The following is a 22,351-nucleotide window of genomic DNA, read 5'->3' on the forward strand; positions in this document are numbered from 1 at the left end:
GGTTGTTGGTTCTGTTGTAGATGTTAAACCAGTTGTAGTTGGTGGTTTAACTGTAGATGTTGAAACAGTTGTGGTTGTTGATTCAGCTGTCGAAGTTAAAACAGGTGTGGTTGTTGGTTCTGTTGTAGATGTTAAACCAGTTGTGGTTGGTGGTTTAACTGTAGATGTTGAAACAGTTTTGGTTGTTGGTTCTGTTGTAGAAGTTAAAACAGGTGTGGTTGGTGGTTTAACTGTAGATGTTGAAACAGTTGTGGTTGTTGGTTCTGTTGTAGAAGTTAAAACAGTTGTGGTTGGTGGTTTAACTGTAGATGTTGAAACAGTTGTGGTTGTTGGTTCTGTTGTAGAAGTTAAAACAGTTGTGGTTGTTGGTTTAGCTGTAGATGTGGAAACAGTTGTGGTTGTTGATTCAGCTGTCGAAGTTAAAACAGGTGTGGTTGTTGGTTCTGTTGTAGATGTTAAACCAGTTGTGGTTGGTGGTTTAACTGTAGATGTTGAAACAGTTGTGGTTGTTGGTTCAGCTGTTGAAGTTAAAACAGGTGTGGTTGTTGGTTCAAGTGTAGTTGTTGAAACAGTTGTGGTTGTTGGTTTAGCTGTAGATGTTGAAACAGTTGTGGTTGTTGTTTCAGTTGTAGATGTTAAAACAGGTGTGGTTGTTATAGCTGTAGATGTTAAAAGAGTTGAGGTTGTTAGTTCTGTTGTAGATGTTAAAACAGCTGTAGTTGTTGGTTTAGCTGTAGATGTTGAAACAGTTGTGGTTGGTGGTTCTGTTGTAGATGTTAAAACAGCTGTAGTTGTTGGTTTAGCTGTAGATGTTGAAACAGTTGTGGTTGGTGGTTCTGTTGTAGATGTTAAAACAGCTGTAGTTGTTGGTTTAGCTGTAGATGTTGAAACAGTTGTGGTTGGTGGTTCTGTTGTAGATGTTAAAACAGGTGTGGTTGTTGGTTCTGTTGTAGATGTTAAACCAGTTGTGGTTGGTGGTTTAACTGTAGATGTTGAAACAGTTGTGGTTGTTGGTTCTGTTGTAGAAGTTAAAACAGTTGTTGTTGTTGGTTTAGCTGTAGATGTTGAAACAGTTGTGGTTGTTGATTCAGCTGTCGAAGTTAAAACAGTTGTGGTTGTTGATTCAGCTGTCGAAGTTAAAACAGGTGTGGTTGTTGGTTCTGTTGTAGATGTTAAACCAGTTGTGGTTGGTGGTTTAACTGTAGATGTTGAAACAGTTGTGGTTGTTGGTTCAGCTGTCGAAGTTAAAACAGTTGTGGTTGTTGGTTTAGCTGTAGATGTTGAAACAGTTGTGGTTGGTGGTTGTGTTGTAGATGTTAAAACAGTTGTGGTTGTTGATTCAGCTGTCGAAGTTAAAACAGGTGTGGTTGTTGGTTCTGTTGTAGATGTTAAACCAGTTGTGGTTGTTGGTTTAACTGTAGATGTTGAAACAGTTGTGGTTGTTGGTTCTGTTGTAGAAGTTAAAACAGTTGTGGTTGTTGGTTTAGCTGTAGATGTTGAAACAGTTGTGGTTGTTGTTTCGGTTGTAGATGTTAAAACAGGTGTGGTTGTTATAGCTGTAGATGTTAAAAGAGTTGAGGTTGTTGGTTCTGTTGTAGATGTTAAAACAGCTGTAGTTGTTGGTTTAGCTGTAGATGTTGAAACAGTTGTGGTTGGTGGTTGTGTTGTAGATGTTAAAACAGTTGTGGTTGTTGATTCAGCTGTCGAAGTTAAAACAGGTGTGGTTGTTGGTTCTGTTGTAGATGTTAAACCAGTTGTGGTTGGTGGTTTAACTGTAGATGTTGAAACAGTTGTGGTTGGTGGTTCTGTTGTAGAAGTTAAAACAGTTGTGGTTGTTGGTTTAGCTGTAGTTGTTGAAACAGTTGTGGTTGTTGGTTTAGCTGTAGATGTTGAAACAGTTGTGGTTGTTGTTTCGGTTGTAGATGTTAAAACAGGTGTGGTTGTTATAGCTGTAGATGTTAAAAGAGTTGAGGTTGTTGGTTCTGTTGTAGATGTTAAAACAGCTGTAGTTGTTGGTTTAGCTGTCGAAGTTAAAACAGGTGTGGTTGGTGGTTTAACTGTAGATGTTGAAACAGTTGTGGTTGTTGGTTCTGTTGTAGAAGTTAAAACAGTTGTGGTTGGTGGTTTAAATGTAGATGTTGAAACAGTTGTGGTTGTTGGTTCTGTTGTAGAAGTTAAAACAGTTGTGGTTGTTGGTTTAGCTGTAGATGTGGAAACAGTTGTGGTTGTTGGTTTAGCTGTAGATGTGGAAACAGTTGTGGTTGTTGATTCAGCTGTCGAAGTTAAAACAGGTGTGGTTGTTGGTTCTGTTGTAGATGTTAAACCAGTTGTGGTTGGTGGTTTAACTGTAGATGTTGAAACAGTTGTGGTTGTTGGTTTAGCTGTAGATGTGGAAACAGTTGTGGTTGTTGATTCAGCTGTCGAAGTTAAAACAGGTGTGGTTGTTGGTTCTGTTGTAGATGTTAAACCAGTTGTGGTTGGTGGTTTAACTGTAGATGTTGAAACAGTTGTGGTTGTTGGTTCTGTTGTAGAAGTTAAAACAGTTGTGGTTGTTGGTTTAGCTGTAGATGTGGAAACAATTGTTGTTGTTGGTTTAGCTGTAGATGTTGAAACAGTTGTGGTTGTTGTTTCGGTTGTAGATGTTAAAACAGGTGTGGTTGTTATAGCTGTAGATGTTAAAAGAGTTGAGGTTGTTGGTTCTGTTGTAGATGTTAAAACAGCTGTAGTTGTTGGTTTAGCTGTAGATGTTGAAACAGTTGTGGTTGGTGGTTGTGTTGTAGATGTTAAAACAGTTGTGGTTGTTGATTCAGCTGTCGAAGTTAAAACAGGTGTGGTTGTTGGTTCTGTTGTAGATGTTAAACCAGTTGTGGTTGGTGGTTTAACTGTAGATGTTGAAACAGTTGTGGTTGGTGGTTCTGTTGTAGAAGTTAAAACAGTTGTGGTTGTTGGTTTAGCTGTAGTTGTTGAAACAGTTGTGGTTGTTGGTTTAGCTGTAGATGTTGAAACAGTTGTGGTTGTTGTTTCGGTTGTAGATGTTAAAACAGGTGTGGTTGTTATAGCTGTAGATGTTAAAAGAGTTGAGGTTGTTGGTTCTGTTGTAGATGTTAAAACAGCTGTAGTTGTTGGTTTAGCTGTCGAAGTTAAAACAGGTGTGGTTGGTGGTTCTGTTGTAGATGTTAAAACAGTTGTGGTTGGTGGTTTAACTGTAGATGTTGAAACAGTTGTGGTTGTTGGTTCTGTTGTAGAAGTTAAAACAGTTGTGGTTGTTGGTTTAGCTGTAGATGTGGAAACAGTTGTGGTTGTTGATTCAGCTGTCGAAGTTAAAACAGGTGTGGTTGTTGGTTCTGTTGTAGATGTTAAACCAGTTGTGGTTGGTGGTTTAACTGTAGATGTTGAAACAGTTGTGGTTGTTGGTTTAGCTGTAGATGTGGAAACAGTTGTGGTTGTTGATTCAGCTGTCGAAGTTAAAACAGGTGTGGTTGTTGGTTCTGTTGTAGATGTTAAACCAGTTGTGGTTGGTGGTTTAACTGTAGATGTTGAAACAGTTGTGGTTGTTGGTTCTGTTGTAGAAGTTAAAACAGTTGTGGTTGTTGGTTTAGCTGTAGATGTGGAAACAATTGTTGTTGTTGGTTTAGCTGTAGATGTTGAAACAGTTGAGGTTGTTGGTTCTGTTGTAGAAGTTAAAACAGTTGTGGTTGTTGGTTCTGTTGTAGATGTTAAAACAGCTGTAGTTGTTGGTTTAGCTGTAGATGTTGAAAGGGTCACGGTTGTTGGTTCTGTTGTAGATGTTGAAACAGTTGTGGTTGTTGGTTTAGCTGTAGATGTTGAAACAGTTGTGGTTGTTGTTTCGGTTGTAGATGTTAAAACAGGTGTGGTTGTTATAGCTGTAGATGTTAAAAGAGTTGAGGTTGTTGGTTCTGTTGTAGATGTTAAAACAGCTGTAGTTGTTGGTTTAGCTGTAGATGTTGAAACAGTTGTGGTTGTTGTTATGGTTGTTGGTTTAGCTGTAGATGTTAAACCAGTTGTGGTTGTTGGTTTAGCTGTAGATGTTGAAACAGTTGAGGTTGTTGGTTCTGTTGTAGATGTTAAACCAGTTGTGGTTGTTGGTTTAGCTGTAGATGTTGAAACAGTTGTGGTTGTTGGTTTAGGAGTAGATGTAAAAACAGTTGTGGTTGTTGGTTCTGTTGTAGAAGTTAAAACAGTTGTGGTTGTTGGTTTAGGAGTAGATGTTGTAACACCTGTGGATATTGGTTCTGTTGTAGATGTTGAAACAGTTGTGGATGTTGAAACAGTTGTGGATGTTGGTTTAGCTGTAGATGTTAAACCAGCTGTAGATGTTGAAACAGTTGTGGTTGTTGTTTCGGTTGTAGATGTGAAACCAGTTATGGTTGTTGGTTTAGCTGTAGATGTTGAAACAGTTGTGGTTGTTGGTTCTATTGTAGATGTTAAACCAGTTGTGGTTGTTGGTTTAGCTGTGGATGTTGAACCAGTTGTGGTTGTTGGTTTAGCTGTAGATATTGAAACAGTTGTGGTTGTTGGTTTAGCTGTAGATGTTAAACCAGTTGTGGTTGTTGGTTCTGTTGTAGAAGTTAAAACAGTTGTGGTTGTTGGTTTAGGAGTAGATGTTGAAACAGTTGTGGTTGTTGGTTTACCTGTGGATGTTAAACCAGTTGTGGTTGTTGGTTCTGTTGTAGAAGTTAAAACAATTGTGGTTGTTGGTTTAGGAGTAGATGTTAAAACAGTTGTGGTTGTTGGTTTAGCTGTAGATGTTGAAACAGTTGTGGTTGTTGGTTTAGCTGTAGATGTTAAACCAGTTGTGGTTGTTGTTTCGGTTGTATAAGTTAAAACAGTTGTGTTTGTTGGTTTATCTGTAGATGTTGAAACAGTTGTGGTTGTTGGTTTAGCTGTAGATGTTAAAACAGTTGTGGTTGTTGGTTTAGCTGTAGATGTTAAACTAGTTGTGGTTATTGGTTTAGCTGTAGATGTGAAAATAGTTGTGGTTTTTGGTTCTGTTGTAGATGTTAAAACAGTTGTGGTTGTTGGTTCTGTTGCAGATGTTAGTTGTGTTGTTTTTGAAGGAGGGGTTGTAGTTTTAAACAATGTTGTAGTTGTAGGTGAGTTTGTTCTAACCTCAGTTGATTGAACTGTACTTGTTGTAGATAGCGATGTTGTTGCTGTTTCTTTTGTGGTGCTTTTTTCAGGTGTAGTGGATTGTTCAGTTGTAGATGTAGCTGTGCTCGTTTGAGTTGTTGCTGAGCAGTATTGTATTTGCTGTTGTTTCAGTTGTAAGCAAAGGTCTGTTGTTTGTGCAGCTGAGTATGATGCAACAGTTGTAGTTGTAGGTGAGTTTGTTGAATCAGCTGATGCACTACTAAACACTGTGTTAAAAAAAACAAAGTACAGACCCATTTCAAACCAATTATCCCATGTATATAAGTATAAGTATAAGTAAATAAATAATTTAGATGGCCAGTAACTTACAGACCTAATGTGAAAACTGCAATTATGAGTGATTTTCTACACATCTTGGTAGCTGTAAAATACACCACCTATAAACATAAAATACTTACAATTAGCAAATATGCATGTTTACGTGTAATCACATCTGTTTTATAATATCAAGTGATAACTGCCTCTTTCCAGATTTTTAGTTTCATTTTCAATTTTTTTTTCCTGGGCATGAAAGATGATTTGTCCTTTTTGCATACTCCAGATTAATGAAAATCAAAGTAGTTATGACAAATGATAAGGGAAGAATTTAAATATCATTCAAATTTTTAAGATCCTTTTAGAAAGGTTTAGGTTTTTTTGTTTTGTTCTCTCCTGTTCTTTTGTTGTTGTTGTTGTTTACGAAAAAAAGGTTTAAGCACGTGGTTTTAGATGCTTAAATGTGCTTTATAACAAATATTTTATGCATGCAGAGTCACATTTAAAACATGAACCCAGGCCCTGACTAACCATCAGAATAACTAGGAGAATTCCTTCTGTCCCAACAGCTGATTTTAATATCATTATATTATTTCCAGCTGCATGTACTAAAGCTAATATTTTCAAATTTGCCATTTGATCTTCTCAAGTGGAAGCGCCCAGGTGTATCAAAGAAGCAAAACTACTTTAGTGGTTTAGGCGGAGACCAATTTCATCTTTCATTATTTATTATAGCTGATAGATCAGGTGACCGTAGAGAGATTAAGTCCGAAGGTGAAGCCAGAGAGGAGGAGCCTGATATAGCCACAGGGTTGAAATGACAAGGTAAAGCAGAGGGAGTGGTCCCAAAGTGATGCATGGTCAATGACTGTTCAAGACCAGAAGTTTCATGTTTTTTATTCTTAATTTTTTGTTTGGTTAAACAAATGTAAAAGAAAAAATGCCTTTTGTAAAAGACAAAAACAACTTGATTACTCATATGCACTGCTATTTTTTTTTGCGCATGACAATTCTTAAATGTACCAAAAGTGGTACAGCGGGACTCATTTTAACCTCACTGCCTAAATCATTATTACCTCTGCCTAGCGAAAGAGCAGTGTGAACTCTAAGCAAATGTTTAGTCGCTGACAACTAAACAGCACTGTGATGATTTGTAGCATAGCTTTTAGATACATTTATGTAACTATATTCTTCAGTTGTAAGTCACTTTGGATAAAAAGTGTCTGCTAAATATATAAATGTAAATGCTATGGCCCTCCAGGAATTGAGTTTGAGACCAATACTCTAGAGGTAGATAAAGTTGAAATGCTTATGACATATTTACTCTTGAACTTTGCTCTATAACCTCAAGTCGACAATTGCAACTTCACAGATCTGGCAATACAACTTCAAATCCTAGCATTTTGACTTGTGATACTCATTTCACAATATTCCTGTAGCAAAACTCTCTTGTGCCGAAAAGAGCAGATCCAGTGCCAGGGCTGGGATGCAAAGGAAGAAATTGTAGTAGCCGATGCCCAAGTAGAAAAGGCGGCTGTGTCAGATTGAGCGGTCAAGTGCTCAATTAGAGCAGGGGAGTCAAACTACAGCCCTGCAGAGTTTAGTTCAAACCCTGCCCCAACATACAAGCCTTAATGACTAGATTATCTAAACTCTGCAGGGCTATGGCTGTTAGGCTACATTTATACAGCGTAGTTCAAGTGACCCAATTTCGTCCAAGTGACATAGATCAGATTTGGCCCACGGCCTTGTAATCAGGAAAAAAAAAATCACATGGATTCAGATATAAATCGTATTAGTGCATTAGCCTCTGTCGTTTCAGTGAACAAATCTAGTTGAGTTTTCCTATTAGTATTAATTTTGTTCGCTTCTGTTAAAGGGCTCTAAAATGTGTTTTTGAAATCATGCCGGGTTGCTTGTTGCTGCTGCTGTCAGAGACGATGGCTCATGCTCGTGCCTTTGATCTACACTTATAAATGTATTTGGTTTTAATGAGTAAAAAAAAAAAATGAACTGAATATTATTCAACCCGCAATCTTTAAGTGAAGCTGCATGCTCTGAAGAATTTGTACTAGTCCACAATTGATGTATATATCTACATATATTAAAAAATTTCTATATGAATTCCATGTCAGAAATAGAGTTTCCAAGCATCCTGTATTACTGTCACGGAGTGGTTTAGCGTGAAGGAGCACTCGACGAATATACCTCGGGCAGGTAGGCAGGCAGGCAAACAGGCAGACAAGCTAGACCACAATAACATAGACAAATCTAAATGAGATACAGATGAAGACGCTAAGACAATTAACTAGAGTAGGTCACACAGAGCACATGGCACATGACAAAAACAACAACACAAAAGGAGTCCACGTGTTAGCTGGGATGTCCTGTATTTTGAGCTTGCTTTATGTGTCCAGTACATGACCTCTCTTGTCCCGCGTCCTAACACTAACTACTGACTGATAGAATAGACATGATCACCAATACCCTTCATCATCCAGTCACGGGAACCCTAACGCAGTAAATACACATTTTCATATATGTATATGCATGCATGTGTAATAATTGTCCCACATTTTCATTTTCTGAACCTGTCAACCCTAGTCAATAAATTCAACTCAGTATTTTTCAAACTGATTTGTGATGTCATATATGCTATGTTTGACTTTCACCAAGTGCAGTGCAAAATACACACATGGAATGCAGATCACTTTTAAGAAAAATGTAATTACAAAGATAGACTTGCAGCAAAATAATTTTAATTATAATAAAGCTTTTCTTTTACAGGACTTCTTAATTGTGACAGACACATGGTTAAATAATGGCAACAGTTCATCTCTTGGCAAGCAATTCCCTACGGACTGTACTTTTTACAAACCAAATCATAATGGAGGCCATACATTGGATCTTGTTTTGACCCATGGCTTCTCTGTACTTGTCAGTAAAATATTGGATCCTGGTATTTCTGATACTCTGTGGTGTTTGAACCAGCCATTTCTTGTGCCCAGCCCATCCTTTCACGACCTGCATACTACTCTTGTGCCTTTCCTGAAAATAAATCTTGGGGATTTACAAATTCTAATATACCCTTTCTATCCTTGCCGCTGTCCCCTCTGTCTTCTTTGTTGGGGACACTTAACTTCTAGTGATTATCATTGAATTGATTACAGAGACCGTCTCTGCATTTAATAACAAATCACTCTGTTCATTATACATCATTGTATTCTTCTACTTTGTACTGTACAGTGCTTTGATGCAACCTGTGTTGTTAAAAGAGCTATATAAATAAAAATTATTGATTGATTGATATCGTGTACGAATACTGAAGAATTGGTTGAAATGTTTAATTTTGCCTGTTATACTGCCTTGATTCAGTTGTCCCTCTAAAGCATAAGAAGTGTAAGGTTAATTATAATCCCCAACCTTTAAATGCATCCACCCGCACTCTTAGACAAGACTGCTGGAGAGCTGAACGCACATGGAAAAAGGATGAGCTACAGGTCTCCTTACAAATTATAAGAAGCAGTTTATCCCCTTTTGAAAATGCGGTTAGGGAGAAACAGATACTTCTCAAACCTGATCGCAAAGAATGCAAATAGATCAAAACCATGCAATCTGTTAGAAATCCAATTACTTGCACAGCTTCTGATGCTGAGATGTGAACAAAGATTTCAGATTTTTTTGTACAGAAAGATCACATAGATCACATTTTTCTGCTTCTCACATAGCACACTCTCCTCTGGTTCATTCATCTAATCCCTTTACTAACTAATTCTTTCAACCAGTGTCGTCAATTCAATTACTATTTCCAAAAAGTATTAAAAATAGCTATTGTACAGCCCCCTTTTGAAAGGTCCTCAACTCGACCCCACTGCGCACAATAATTATCACCCAATTTCAAAACTCTTGTTTGTCTCAAAGGTTTTGGAAAATGTAGCACTCTTACAGTTAGTATTTGTATACTTTTAATATTCTCTTAATATTCACTGCATAGCACTCAGTCAGCATTGATGAAGGCTAAAAATGACGTTCTATTGTCTATCGACTCGGGTTGTCTGCTCTTTTGATACCGATAGATCTATGTGCTATGTGCTGTATTTGATACGGTTTACAATGATAGTCTCCTAATGCGACTCAAGTGCATTGTCTGGGTTCAGGGTTTAGTCTTAGAATGTGTATTTTCTTTCTCTGTAAATATTGGGTCATTTAACTCTCCCCCTGCCCCTATCCACTGTGCTGTTCTGCAGGGATCAATTCTTGGTCCTCTTCTATTTTCCCTTCATATACTCCCCTTGGGTGTAATACTATGGAAACATAACATAAAATATAATTGTTACATAGTTGACCTAAAACTATATTTTCCAATCAAATCAGGAAATGACTCCTCATTAGCTCATCTTTTCCAATGCCTTGAAGAATCAAACGATAACGATAACAAATTCTTTGAAATTAATGAAAACCAAACTGAAGTGCTTCTAATAAGTCCTGCTACAAACAACTCAATTAAAACAAAGCTAAGTATTCTAAGCAAAAACTTACATAATTATAGTCATTTTTGACCCTCTTTTTTTCTCATATCAGGAAGTTAAAAGACTTCCTTTTAAACATGGACCTTGAAATCGTGATTCAGGCAGTAATCTCTTCTCAGTTGAACTATTGTAATTATACATCGACCTACCTCAATCTACACTTCCTTGATTACAAATGGTTCAAAATGCTGCTGCCAGAATGTTTGGCATTTCCCCTGTCCTTGCTTCATTGCACTGGCTTCTTTATAAAATTCTGAGTTGATTTTAAGAACCTTCTTATTGCATAGAAGGCATTGCACCAGCTTATATCTGTAATCTTTTCAAAGCATATTCATCGCATAGCATAGTCATCGCTATCTGTTCCTCGCTCATGTTGCAAAAAATAAAGGTGATCAAGCCTTTTCAGTAGTCGCCCCAAATCAATGGAACAGTCTCCCTGTGAACATCAGAGCTTCAACAGAGGTTTGTAACCGGGCTGTTTTTCGGTCACCATTGGCTTTCTTCAAAATATTTTCCTTTGCGTTCAGCAGAAAAAAATAAATCCATACTTGAGGGTGAGTAAATGATGACAGAATTTTCCTTTTATTCGACTAACCGAACACGTCCCCTCTATGATCGCCAGAGTATACAATATCGGAGTACTAGAACCAAGCTAAGTAAAAAATTTATTGTATTCAGTTGTGTTTTAGGCACTTAAACAGTCCAGTACAAAAGCATTTTATATTGAAATAATGAAGATTTCTGGTAATGAAGATTTTCTATGAACATAATTTCACAAACAGTGCAAGTAAATCACAGCACTCTCTCTTTGTCTCTTAAATTGCGCAGATAGCTTCAAATCAAAACGCAGTCTGCACTGTAAGCGAGCTGCTCTGGCTCATTGTTTGCTGTAAATATTTACTGACAGTCAACACATATGGGGTTTTTTTTGTTTGTTTTTTTTGGCTAAGTTTGAAAGAAAGCACTTAAATGGCACTTGTGAAGGTAGAAAAACAAGTTTTTAATGAACCACAGGATTGCTTGTAATAAAGATTTGGTTTCACTTCATTTCAATGGTCCCTATGAGTAACTTTACACTTACATGTCAACTAACTTGTTAGTACAGTATTAATAGAATGGTAGGAAGTGTAAGGATTAGAAATAAAGTGTTACCAAAGATTTCAATGCAAATAAAAATGCAGTAGAACTGACTGTTTCGGTAAGTGGCGAGTTTTAATTTATGTTTGTGATAAAAAGAAAAGTGATTTAAATGTTTTGCTGCTTTAGATAATTCATATATAAATTTAGAGGTAAATGCAAAATAACAAGCATGTAACAACGTGTCGCTTTTAAGCACATCTACGAAGGATTTTATTACTGTACTGTGGAAAAAAAATAGAAAAGAATGCATAGCACAGAAAGAGTTCTTTATTTGCTAATAAATATTTAAGAGACAGTAGAACTGACTGTTCCTGTCAATGGTTTTAATTTGATGTTTTTGATAACTTAAGAAACGTAGTTTAAATGTTTGGCCACTTGCTTGAGAAACTTAACATATAAATCAGAAGTAAATGCAAAAATAAGCATTATATTGCCATACTGGGGGGAAAAAAGGATCATAATGCTCAAAAAGCAATTTCAGTTACAATGTTTGGATTTGAAATCTAAATAATGGACAGATGTTGTGTTTGTAAACAGCCACGGATCAGTAAAGCGGACTAATGTCTAAGTCTGTGCTGATTCTGTGCCTCACATTCCCTGCAAATGGAGCAAGATTGAACCCGGTGTAACACTGCCTCACATACAGCTCACAAAATCAGGATTGTGCTGTGTGTAAGATATTGTGCAACGACTGTAAGAACAAAAAACACTGCACAATCTAACATTTAGCTCAGATAAAATGCAGATTTAAAAAAAAAAAATAGAATTAATTTTTACTAAAAGATTTTATTAATTTCTTATATCTAATATCAAACATTTGAATGTTAGTTAAAATTATGAAATATTTTAAAATTCCATTCCCAAAGCAGTTTTATGGAAGACAGTGGTCATTATTCAGCTCATTTTAGTTCAGTTAATTGTAAAGAAATTAATTATTAAATTCATTCAAGTTAAATGATTACAAATGAAGAAAAAAGATTATAAATCAGAAAGTACTGGTATAGTAATGCTCACCCAATCCATTTTGCACCTGAGTCTTACACACAGGTGAAGCTGTTAAGTCCCTTGATAAAAGAGAACTGCTGTGCTCCAATCTTTACGTTTTTATTAGCTCTGTTTTGTGTCACATGACAAACCGCATATGATGCTAGTGCATTTTTAATGCATTCCATCTTTAACCAAACTGGATATACCAAACAACACTGCATTCCTCCCGAAACATGCAGTCTTATGAAATACTGCCATTGAAAGCAAGCGATAATGGGATGTTTTGTTCTTGTTCCAAATGAAACCTATAAAACAATTTCATGTTGTAGACTGCTATTATAGTGTACTGATTGTCTTTCCAAACCTGTATAGTTTCTAATTGTCATGAACTGCACCTTTGTGGCTCTCTCCGATGGCCAACGGCGGGAACTGGAGTACTACCTGTCTCAAACTACATTTCCCATCATGCCCCATACCTAATTACCTGCCCAAGTGTAACCCATTAACCTCCTTTATAAACAGTGCTCATACTTGATCCCATTGTGAAGTCTTATCCTTACCCTGGCTGGTAATTCTGAGCATTCATACATTTCTATTGGTTTCCTGTGTTGATCTTGAAATGTTTACCATTTCTCTGATTGTTTGATGCCTGCCTTCTGACCCTTTGCCTGTTTTTCACAACCTTGACCATCTCTGTTGTTGATCTCCTGCCTGACTATTCTCATTGAAGAGCTAGCAAATGGATCCAACCGTCTCCGACTCTTCGTTACAGAAGACCTCGGCACAACAGGATCTAGCAGCTCTATATCATCTGGCTTCCGACGTATCATCTCGATCCGTCATGCTCGCTACTCCTCAGCAGCAACTGCTAAAGCTAACCACGCTGACTGAGGAGCTGGTTCGAACCATGCCACCAACCACCAACGTGGCTACAACAGCTCCACCTCCCACTCACATCAACCCCAAGGTGAGTCCTAAGGGAGAGAACCCGGAGAACAGCTGCCTTCTCTGCGGCAAGGTAAAACTGCCGCCAATTATACCTTCCATACTCTTCCAGCACAAACTGGATGGAGCCCAGACCCTCAAAAAACCTTGGAAAAGGATGGAGCTTACTATCCGTATCAACAATTTGATGAGGACTCGTAGAAGTGCCTCAACGTTGCAGACACTCAAACTCTCAATCGGTACACCCGAGCAAGACCCTGTAGATTTAATCTTCGCTAAAACCATGACGTTCCTCTTCCCTGTGATTCTGGGGAGGCAGCCTTGGATGTCCATAGGGATCAGGAGAAATCGGCTTTTGTCACTGGATCACACTTCAAGCCAGTGCTCCACATAAAAGATTCATCTTTTCACCATTGACTCACCTCGACGCCCCATTTGAACTGGAAGTAGGCAAAACAACAACAAAAGGTTTATCTGCACGGATGAGCATGGAAGAGAGAGTCCACTTTGTACATGCAAGCCCAGACACTGAGTAAACTGTGGTGTGTGTGTTTATATAGAGTATCTAGTCAGAACTCTAGTGAGGGAAATCTGATGGCAGAACCTGACAGATCTGTGACAACATGTGGAAAGCAGCATGTGCGAGACCTAAAACATTTTTGTGTTAAGTGTTTTTGTTATGTCATGTAATTTACTATTGCAAATAGGAACGTATTTGGAAGCAAATTCTCTAACTAAATACACCACACGGTTTTTGCCCCGATTTCAGATGCTAGCTGAGAAAAGTCAGAGCTGGTCTGCAGATTAAAGCTGACAGATTCCACAGAAAGTTGGTTATCGTCACAGACTCTGACTGTTTGGCTTCAACACACTTGTTTTCATTCATGTCCTAGCAACAAAGCACACATTTCCTCGTGGTTCTGTGGCATTTGGAATAACTTCTCTTTTTCTTTTTTTTTCCTTTGTCACTATTTACAGTTAATCAATCAATCAATCATATTTATATAGCGCTTTTAACAACACAGGTTGTATCAAAGCACTGAACAGTATAAAGTAGAAGAGTACAATGATATACAAGTGATACAGTGTCGGTAAGTGTATGATGCCTAGCATTTTAAAAATCAATTCAGATTTTAAAGATTTTAAAGGCTGTGTAGTGTATTCTTAACACCTTGACTTTGATATCCTACAAATGACGGCGATACCCAAAATGCACTTTGACTCTTGTGAGTGTGGCGTCACCTGATAAAGACTGATTCAGCACCAGACTCTTTATATTACCCTGGCATAAAATTTCAGACCAATTTTTAGCCAAAAATTTTAGACTTGAACACTGCTTTTGACACACAGCGGCCACTCTGGAACCAAAATGGTGTTTTTTGTTTGTTCGAGAAGAAATTTTGTGTTTCAGTTGAAATTTCGTAGGGCATGGACACCAGTAATCAGTAATCGCCAGTAATCACTTTATTTATAATGCGCTTTTAACAACACAGATTGTATCACTGAACAGTATCAAACAGGAGAATAATTGTAGAAAATACTGGAGAGTTATCACAATCTTCACTTCAGAATACTGACCAAAAAACAGTCATTCCTTTAGAAGGCTGTAGTAACACCTGAATAACTACAAAGATTTCAGTCATTACTAGTGAGTTATCATAATCTTCACTAAAATACTAATCCTAATAATTAGTAACTCCCACTGAAGTATTTGGTAATACTTGAGTCATTACTAGCGGGTTACTACGACCTTAACTTTAGAATTAATTATAAATTATTCATATTAATTATATACATTAATTCTTAGTAGTTCTTGGGGAGGTATATAAAAAATAGTTACTGATTAGCTAATAGTGAACTACCACATTTAAGTACTATTACTAACTAATTCATTAATCAGTGTTTCTTTAGTTGGTAGTAGTTACTGTACTCTAAAGTGTCACTGTCCTAAATACAATGAAACAATGTACATTTTCTGTAAAGCCTTGTCAACGGAGAGTGAAAAACTCTATGCAAATGAACTTGAATTTAACTGAATCCTAAATGAAAATGCAGGAACTGGACAGACGGGTGTAGTTCTGATATGAAACTCAAGTATGGTCAAATATTTACAGCTGAAAAGAGAGAAGAAGAAATATATCTTGGTGACAGAAAATGAGAAGGATAGTTTTATTTATCACTGTTGTAATTCAGCTTGTCACCAGTGTGCTTTCAGCACTGTTCCAGAAAAGAGATAAATATACAAACACAGAACTGAAACATATATATATATATACACACATACAGTCTGATGTCTAACATTGCTAGTATATACTCATTGTGCTCTAAGATCACTTCACTTTGCTCTTGTTACCTATTATATTGTGTACCACATCCAGCGTGAACAATATCAGCAAACAATACATTTCACAAAAATACCTATAAGTTCAGATTTAAATTAACGTTGGAAATATTGGTTAGCTATTTTGTTTTTAGAATAAATAATTTATAAAATACTGGTATGATACAAGTGCATGAAATACGTCTAAATGGCTAAGAAGCATGTTGTTGTACAGGTTTTTATGTTAATATGTAATGTTATCAGACAATCTTGTCTACAAATTTTCCCCCTAGATGTTTCTGATGTCTTATTCTATAGCTATTTGTCATTCTTCTTCTTTATTACATAAGCATTAAAGTCCTTCATCTTTCTCTTATTAAAGGCTGTTCCAAAGTCAGCCAGCATAAAGAAAGACCTTTATCATTTTTCAATGCTTCATTTATGGTCCGCACATGATGGTGATTCTTTTTTAAATATGCACAGTAATTATGTTTAATCTAAGTGAATCTAATGAAAATTAAAATCGACTGAAGCTTGTTTTATCCCTTTTCAGAAGAATCGAATATAGCATAGCATTTCAGCACATTCTAGACTTTGAAAACCTATGTACTGTATTTGCATATTTTAAAAACATATCCTTACTAAATGGAAGACTTCTGGAAATACATTTTCCATTTAACAACAATTTTCACAACAACATAACTACTTTTTTTGTTACAGAAGAAATAAACGTTCAGGTACATCCAGAGCCGGTATGGAAGACATTGTAGCTTAGATCTAGTTTGACGTTTTCAAAATAGGATTACGTAATATGATACTTTCATAACTACTCATTAAGTAGCATCAGTAGCTTCATTTAGAGTCCATCACTTAGCTGAAGGCAAGGTTCAGACCCGTCTGAATCCATTATTTTGAATATGTGATTATATGACTGGTTATGGTCAGTTAAACCGTTGAACCAGAAGCGACACAGCAACCAGGACTGAAGCGGTCAACACACTGATCCTGCTGCTGACTTCACCTGATGAATATGCTGTTTTACAAAGAGAAGAAAAACGGAAACCTTAAAGCTCAAGTAATATAATAGCTGCAACACTTCAAGTTTGACCTCCACATGCATGTTCACATCTAGAGCCCAGAACAGCAAGATGCAAATAAGTTACTCTTTACTCTAGCTTACATCTGCAGATCTTAAAAAGACATATATTCACCTTCATAAAACCCTCAGAAGCCCTCTATAATTGCAGTAATCAAAGTGAAAAAAAATACTCATTTGAGCAGTACAAGACTGAAGTGCACTCACCTGTTCCATTTATTATAATTGAAGAAGTGAAGATCTGGAAGGGTAACGAGTTGTTTCTGGCTGCTCGAACTACAGTGTTCACTATCTGGGCGCTATTGGGTAGAACAGCGTTTGCTCCAAAGACAACATCCATGCTGTTTTGGATCGTGGGAACACTCCTTGATTTCACGCTGACTTCACTGGAGAGAGTTTAGAATCAAGATACACTCGTGAAAACTTCATGTCATGTTGAATCAATAGCCATATAGATAATAATGCTGGTGAAAATAGAACCAGCATATTCATACCTGAAGTTTGTCACGAATATGGAACTGAATGATGCAGGGTAATCAGCCAAGAAAAAAGGTTCAAGCTGCAAAACAAGAGTTTCAAACAAGTGTCAAAATTGGCTTTCTTTTGCAAAAGCATGCACCCAAAATTCATAAGAATGCAGGTCTTACCCCTGTTTTTATCATCAAAGCCCTGCTCTGATATTCAGTAGAACTTTTATTGGAAAACCCAGGCACAAAGGTTCCGTTGGTGAGGATTATCAGTGGAATTATCTGCACTGATTCTACAAAACAGAAAATGGAGCACAACTATTTTAGACAAGTTAACATCATAAAATCTTAGAAATCTGTCGGATCTAAACCAGCTTACTAATGACGGTAATGGAAGTGGCATCAATGGTGAGGTTGAAGCCTGCAGTTGAATTAGCAGCTGCTTCTTTCAGAGTCTCCACAATGTCGCTGTTGCTGGGGATCGGTTCAGTCGACGTGTCACTAAACACCAACTCAACCTCCGCCTGTACGTTTGATTCTGCCCGGGACCTGGCAACAGGTCTGGAGGAAAAGGTATGTTTTAAGTTTATAATTAAATCTATATATATATAAGATTTCAGTGTTGTGATGCAGAAATGGAAGAAAGTATTTTTTTATATATATATAATGTGACGAGCATCCCGTTCATCTATCAGCGTCGCCCTGAAAATCAACGAGAACCACTTGGACACGCCCATCACTGGCTGATCGGACGCAGCTGCTGCTCGTTACGCACTGGCTTGAAAAAGCCACGAGGCACGCCAGAGAGATGAGCATGGCTTCCAGCAATGTGTGATCCGATCAGCCTGCACCCCAGGCACGGACCCACTGCATCACCGAGACTCAGGCCTCAACTGGCCTCAACTGGCTTCACCCCCTTCGAGCTCCTCTTTGGCCAACAGCCCCGCGGCCTCCTGGATGTCGTCAAGGAAGCATGGCAGCACCCCGCCGCACCATCATTGAACACGTGAGGGAGAGGATAAATTGCGTCATGCCATTAGTCTGGGAACAAAGCCTAACAAGCTCAGCAGCGGCATTACAACCAGGCAGCCCAACCACGGGAGTTCCAGCCCGGAGACAAGGTAATGGTTCTCATTCCACCTCCATCTGCAAGTTCCTTGCGACCTGGCAAGGACCATACACAGTGATGGGACGAATCGGCCCTGTCACTTATCATCTGCACCAGCCTGGCCGAAGGCATACTGACCAGTTATACCACATTAACTTGATCAAAAGATGGAGAGGGATCAAGATCGCCGCCTTCACATCCTCTGATCCTGTGGTTGTAGACGTCACTCCCCACCCACCCCCTATTTCTCCCCTAATATCTCATCTATTCCCAGGACCAGGACAACGCTTAGGGGGGGAGCGTCCCTAACATCCATCAGCGTCCCCCTAGAAATTAACGAGAAGCACCTAGACGTGCCTCACTGGATTGAAAAAGCCACAAGGCACACCGAGACTCACTGAGGGAAGAGAGCACTGCAGCACCGGTTTTCTTCACCCCGTCACAATAGCAAAACTTTCATTCTTTTATCAAATGTAGTGAGTGTAGTTATATAAATAAATATATCCAAGCAAATGATCAGACATATTATATTCAAAGTTGCTTCAGCTAATAGTGTGTCGAATGCACACATTTAAGTAAGTCATTCAAGTAAGTCATGAAAATGTACACAAAGTGTCTTACACTGAAAGCAAATTGAGTGAAAATTAATAAAGGAATTGTTTAATGTGAGGAATAAAGCTTAACTTACATGAAAGAAATCACGATGGTCCTGATGAAACGATCCCCAAACTTTTTCTTGTAGACTTCATTAAACTGTGAAAGCAATAAGTCGGTTAGAAAAGTTTGCTTATATTTTAAGAAAAAATAAAATTTTTGTAAAAGCAGATCATATTCATTCGAAACATACCATAGTCTCTACTTTTGTAGCTAGGCTTTTAAATTCTGGACTTTGATGGTCTGACAGCTGTGGAACATACACTTCTACAATGACAATCTGCATGGCAACAGTTGGCAGAGGACGTGCTGGTGCTGGTGTTGTTGTTGTTGTTGTTGTTGTTGTTGTTGTACTAGGTGTGGTTGTAGTTGTGGTAGGTTTAGTTGTAGTTGTTGTAGTCGTGGTAGGTGTAGTTGTGGTTGTTGTTGCTGTAGTATTAAGTTTGGTTGTCCTTGTACTAGGTTTGGTTGTAGTTGTGGTAGGTGTAGTTGTTGTGGTGGTGGTTGCTGTTGTATTGGGATTGGCTTTTGTTGTAGTTGTAGTTGTGATGGCTGCTGCTGTTATATTAGTTTTAGTTGTAGTTGTAGTGGAACTGGTTGTAGTGGCTTTGGTAGTTGTGGTGATGGGCTCCCTTACTGTGGAATATGGGGGAAAAAATTGCAGTTGAGACAATTACTCCAGCTAGATAAAAAAAAACATTTCAACTGCTACAGTTTAAAGGAATAATTCACCCAAAAATGAAAATGACTCACCCCCAAGTAGGGGTGGGCAATATATCGCACTGTATATTCCTGTATATTCCTGCGCATCTCATCAGTAAAGCCAATTCTTTGATTAGCAGTAAATCTCTATCTGCTGTTTTCAAATGGAGCGGTAGTTAACACACAGAGCTGTAGATCACTGATAAGCATAGCTTACTGCTAATCAAAGAATCGGCTTTACTGGCGAGAACGAGACGAGCCCTACCCCTCAAGCCATCATAGGAGTATATGAGTTACTTCTTTCAGACGAACGCAGTTGGAGTTTTTTTTAAATTTATCCTTGCTCTTCTGGCGATGGTCGTATGTGCCTCTGACCTTTGACGTCATACATGCAGTCAGAAGTCAGCCAAGAAGCCAGAACTCAACACTCTTGAAGTTGTGTGCAGCCTTTGCCATAAGTCAGTTATTTAAGTTATAATTTTACAACTAGAAATATTTATGTTACAAAAACCCATCAGTCTGCTTCAGAGGACACATGATAACCCCGCAAAGACGTATAGGTTCGTTTTACATTGCAGAACTTGCGGATACGATTTACAGAACGTCGAAGTCATGGCCACCATCCAGCAGCATTACCAAGCTGGGAAGAGACAGGATACAACTCAGACTGCGTATGTCTGAAAGCACAAAGCCATATACACCTAGAGTGGCTTGGGGATGGCTAAAATATGCTGGAATTTTAATTTTTGGGTGAATTATTCCTTTAATAACAATACAGAACAATAAAGAAAACATGCTAAACCGTTTTGAATGATGTTGTACTCAGGATGTTGCTTGTTTGACTTACGTGTTACACTGGTGATATTAAGAGTGACATTAGCTTCTATAATAGTGTTTACTATCTCTGCATCACTGGGTAAGATTCCAAATGTCACATTCATTTCAGTGATGATCGACCCCGGACTACAGAAGGGAAAGAGAAGATAAAAAGTCAGTGTCATGTTTTGTTTTTTTTTTAATGAAAGACTTAATACAAAAATCCCATATAGCACATTTGGAAAAGCAGTGTTTATGCTGCTATTTTTGGTTTGTCTTTCCAGATGCTGTGTATTATGATTTACAAAGAAAAAAAATGTTTTAAGATGATATTTATATTTAGGAATCGTAAACTAGTAGAAAACAACAATTCTTTTTTTCCTGTCTCTACATGTGATTTCAATTGAGAATAAAATAGAAACTGAAGACTTTTGTTTTCGGAAAATGAATTGTATCCTTATTTAAAGAAAAGAAATACTCACCGGAACTGAATAACTGTGAGTCCTTTGAAGGAAACGAAAGCCTTTCTAAATAATGGTTCCAACTGTGGAAAACAATGTCAGGTTGAGTATTTAATTATCAATGATCAATATAGAAGACATTTGATAGTCATTTGTTTGGTTTCACATGATATAAAGTTACTGTTCCAACTGTTTACAAATTTTACTGTGCAACAAAATTAATTGCAAAAGTCTTTTCTTTAGCTCTTGTTTAGCTGTTTGCCTTAAGGAATAGTTGACCCAGAAAGATTCTTTCATCATTTATTCACTCCAAGTAGTTCCAACTCTGTATGAATTTCTTTGCTCTAATGAAAGAAAATTGTAACCAAGCTGTTTTGCGTCACCACTGAACCCCATAGTAGGAAAATGAGTCAGTGGTGACCCAAAACAGCCCGGTTACAAACTTTCTTCAAAATATCTTCCTTTATGTTCAGCAGAACAAAGAAATTCATGAGAAAATTATGACAGAATTTTCATTTTTGGATGAACTATTCCTTTAGTTTACTTGGGCTATTTTTCACAACTAAAGTATCCCTAACTAAAATCCCCCCTCATTTTGAGCCCTGTATATAAATAAATCTGATTGTTTAAAATGGCAGCACATTAAAGTAAAAGATTTTGTGCACTGCTGTCTATAGATTGTGTAGTTAGTTTGCACTAATACCTACATTAAAGTTCAAAATGAAATATAGAATAAATTTAAATTCAGAATTTAAATTTAAATAGTTTGTTCCTATTTAGCTGCGTTACGTTTCTGCCACACAACATACCGTATATTTGACTTTATTTTCTCTGTATTTATATGCTTCTGATGCTGGATTTGACAGATCGACTACAAAGTCTTCACTGCTGGAAAAACTAGCAAAAACTGTATAAATTGTGTTTGGGCTTGTTGGAGCCTGTGTTGTGGTTCCAGGCTGAACTGTTGTATGCGGGGTTGTTGTTGTCTGTACGGTTGTAATCGTTGGAGCCTGTGTTGTGGTTCCAGGCTGAACTGTTGTATGCGGGGTTGTTGTTGTCTGTACGGTTGTAATCGTTGGAGCCTGTGTTGTGGTTCCAGGCTGAACTGTTATATGCGGTGTTGTTGTTGTCTGTACGGTTGTAATCGTAGGAGCCTGTGTTGTGGTTCCAGGCTGAACTGTTGTATGCAGGGTTGTTGTTGTCTCTACGGTTGTAATCGTAGGAGCCTGTGTTGTGGTTCCAGGCTGAACTGTTGTATGCGGTGTTGTTGTTGTCTCTACGGTTGTAATCGTAGGAGCCTGTGTTGTGGTTCCAGGCTGAACTGTTGTATGCGGTGTTGTTGTTGTCTCTACGGTTTATAATCGTAGGAGCCTGTGTTGTGGTTCCAGGCTGAACTGTTGTATGCGGTGTTGTTGTTGTCTCTCACGGTTATGTCGTAGGAGCCTGTGTTGTGGTTCCAGGCTGAACTGTTGTATGCGGTGTTGTTGTTGTCTCTACGGTTATGTCGTAGGAGCCTGTGTTGTGGTTCCAGGCTGAACTGTTGTATGCGGTGTTGTTGTTGTCTCTCACGGTTGTGTCGTAGGAGCCTGTGTTGTGGTTCCAGGCTGAACTGTTGTATGCGGTGTTGTTGTTGTCTCTCACGGTTTAATCGTTGGAGCCTGTGTTGTGGTTCCAGGCTGAATTGTTGTATGCGGTGTTG

General features: G+C 37.9%; 2 protein-coding genes across 2 annotated transcripts; both read right to left on the reverse strand.

Annotated features, from left to right (window-relative positions):
• Nucleotides 1-3,451: 3,451 nt before the first annotated feature.
• LOC122349112 (hepatitis A virus cellular receptor 1-like) lies at nt 3,452-12,913 on the reverse strand. The gene is made up of 4 exons (XM_043245040.1): nt 12,745-12,913; nt 4,121-4,652; nt 3,659-3,751; nt 3,452-3,488 (listed from the first exon to the last, which is right to left on the reverse strand). The coding sequence occupies exons 1-4, from the start codon at nt 12,911-12,913 to the stop codon at nt 3,452-3,454; spliced, it is 831 nt and encodes a 276-aa protein (XP_043100975.1).
• A 2,270-nt stretch (nt 12,914-15,183) lies between these two features.
• On the reverse strand, nt 15,184-22,002 carry LOC122349212 (cell wall protein DAN4-like). Its single transcript, XM_043245178.1, has 10 exons — nt 21,462-22,002; nt 20,674-20,735; nt 20,223-20,338; nt 18,867-19,309; nt 18,708-18,772; nt 17,291-17,472; nt 17,092-17,204; nt 16,939-17,003; nt 16,652-16,830; nt 15,184-16,381 (listed from the first exon to the last, which is right to left on the reverse strand). Exons 3-10 carry the CDS (start codon nt 20,314-20,316, stop codon nt 16,290-16,292), a joined length of 1,233 nt encoding a protein of 410 aa, XP_043101113.1. The 5' UTR covers nt 20,317-20,338; nt 20,674-20,735; nt 21,462-22,002; the 3' UTR covers nt 15,184-16,289.
• Nucleotides 22,003-22,351: the final 349 nt, after the last annotated feature.

This window comes from Puntigrus tetrazona, chromosome 7 (genome assembly GCF_018831695.1).
Source record: "Puntigrus tetrazona isolate hp1 chromosome 7, ASM1883169v1, whole genome shotgun sequence".
In the NCBI taxonomy this organism is placed as follows: Eukaryota; Metazoa; Chordata; class Actinopteri; order Cypriniformes; family Cyprinidae; genus Puntigrus; species Puntigrus tetrazona.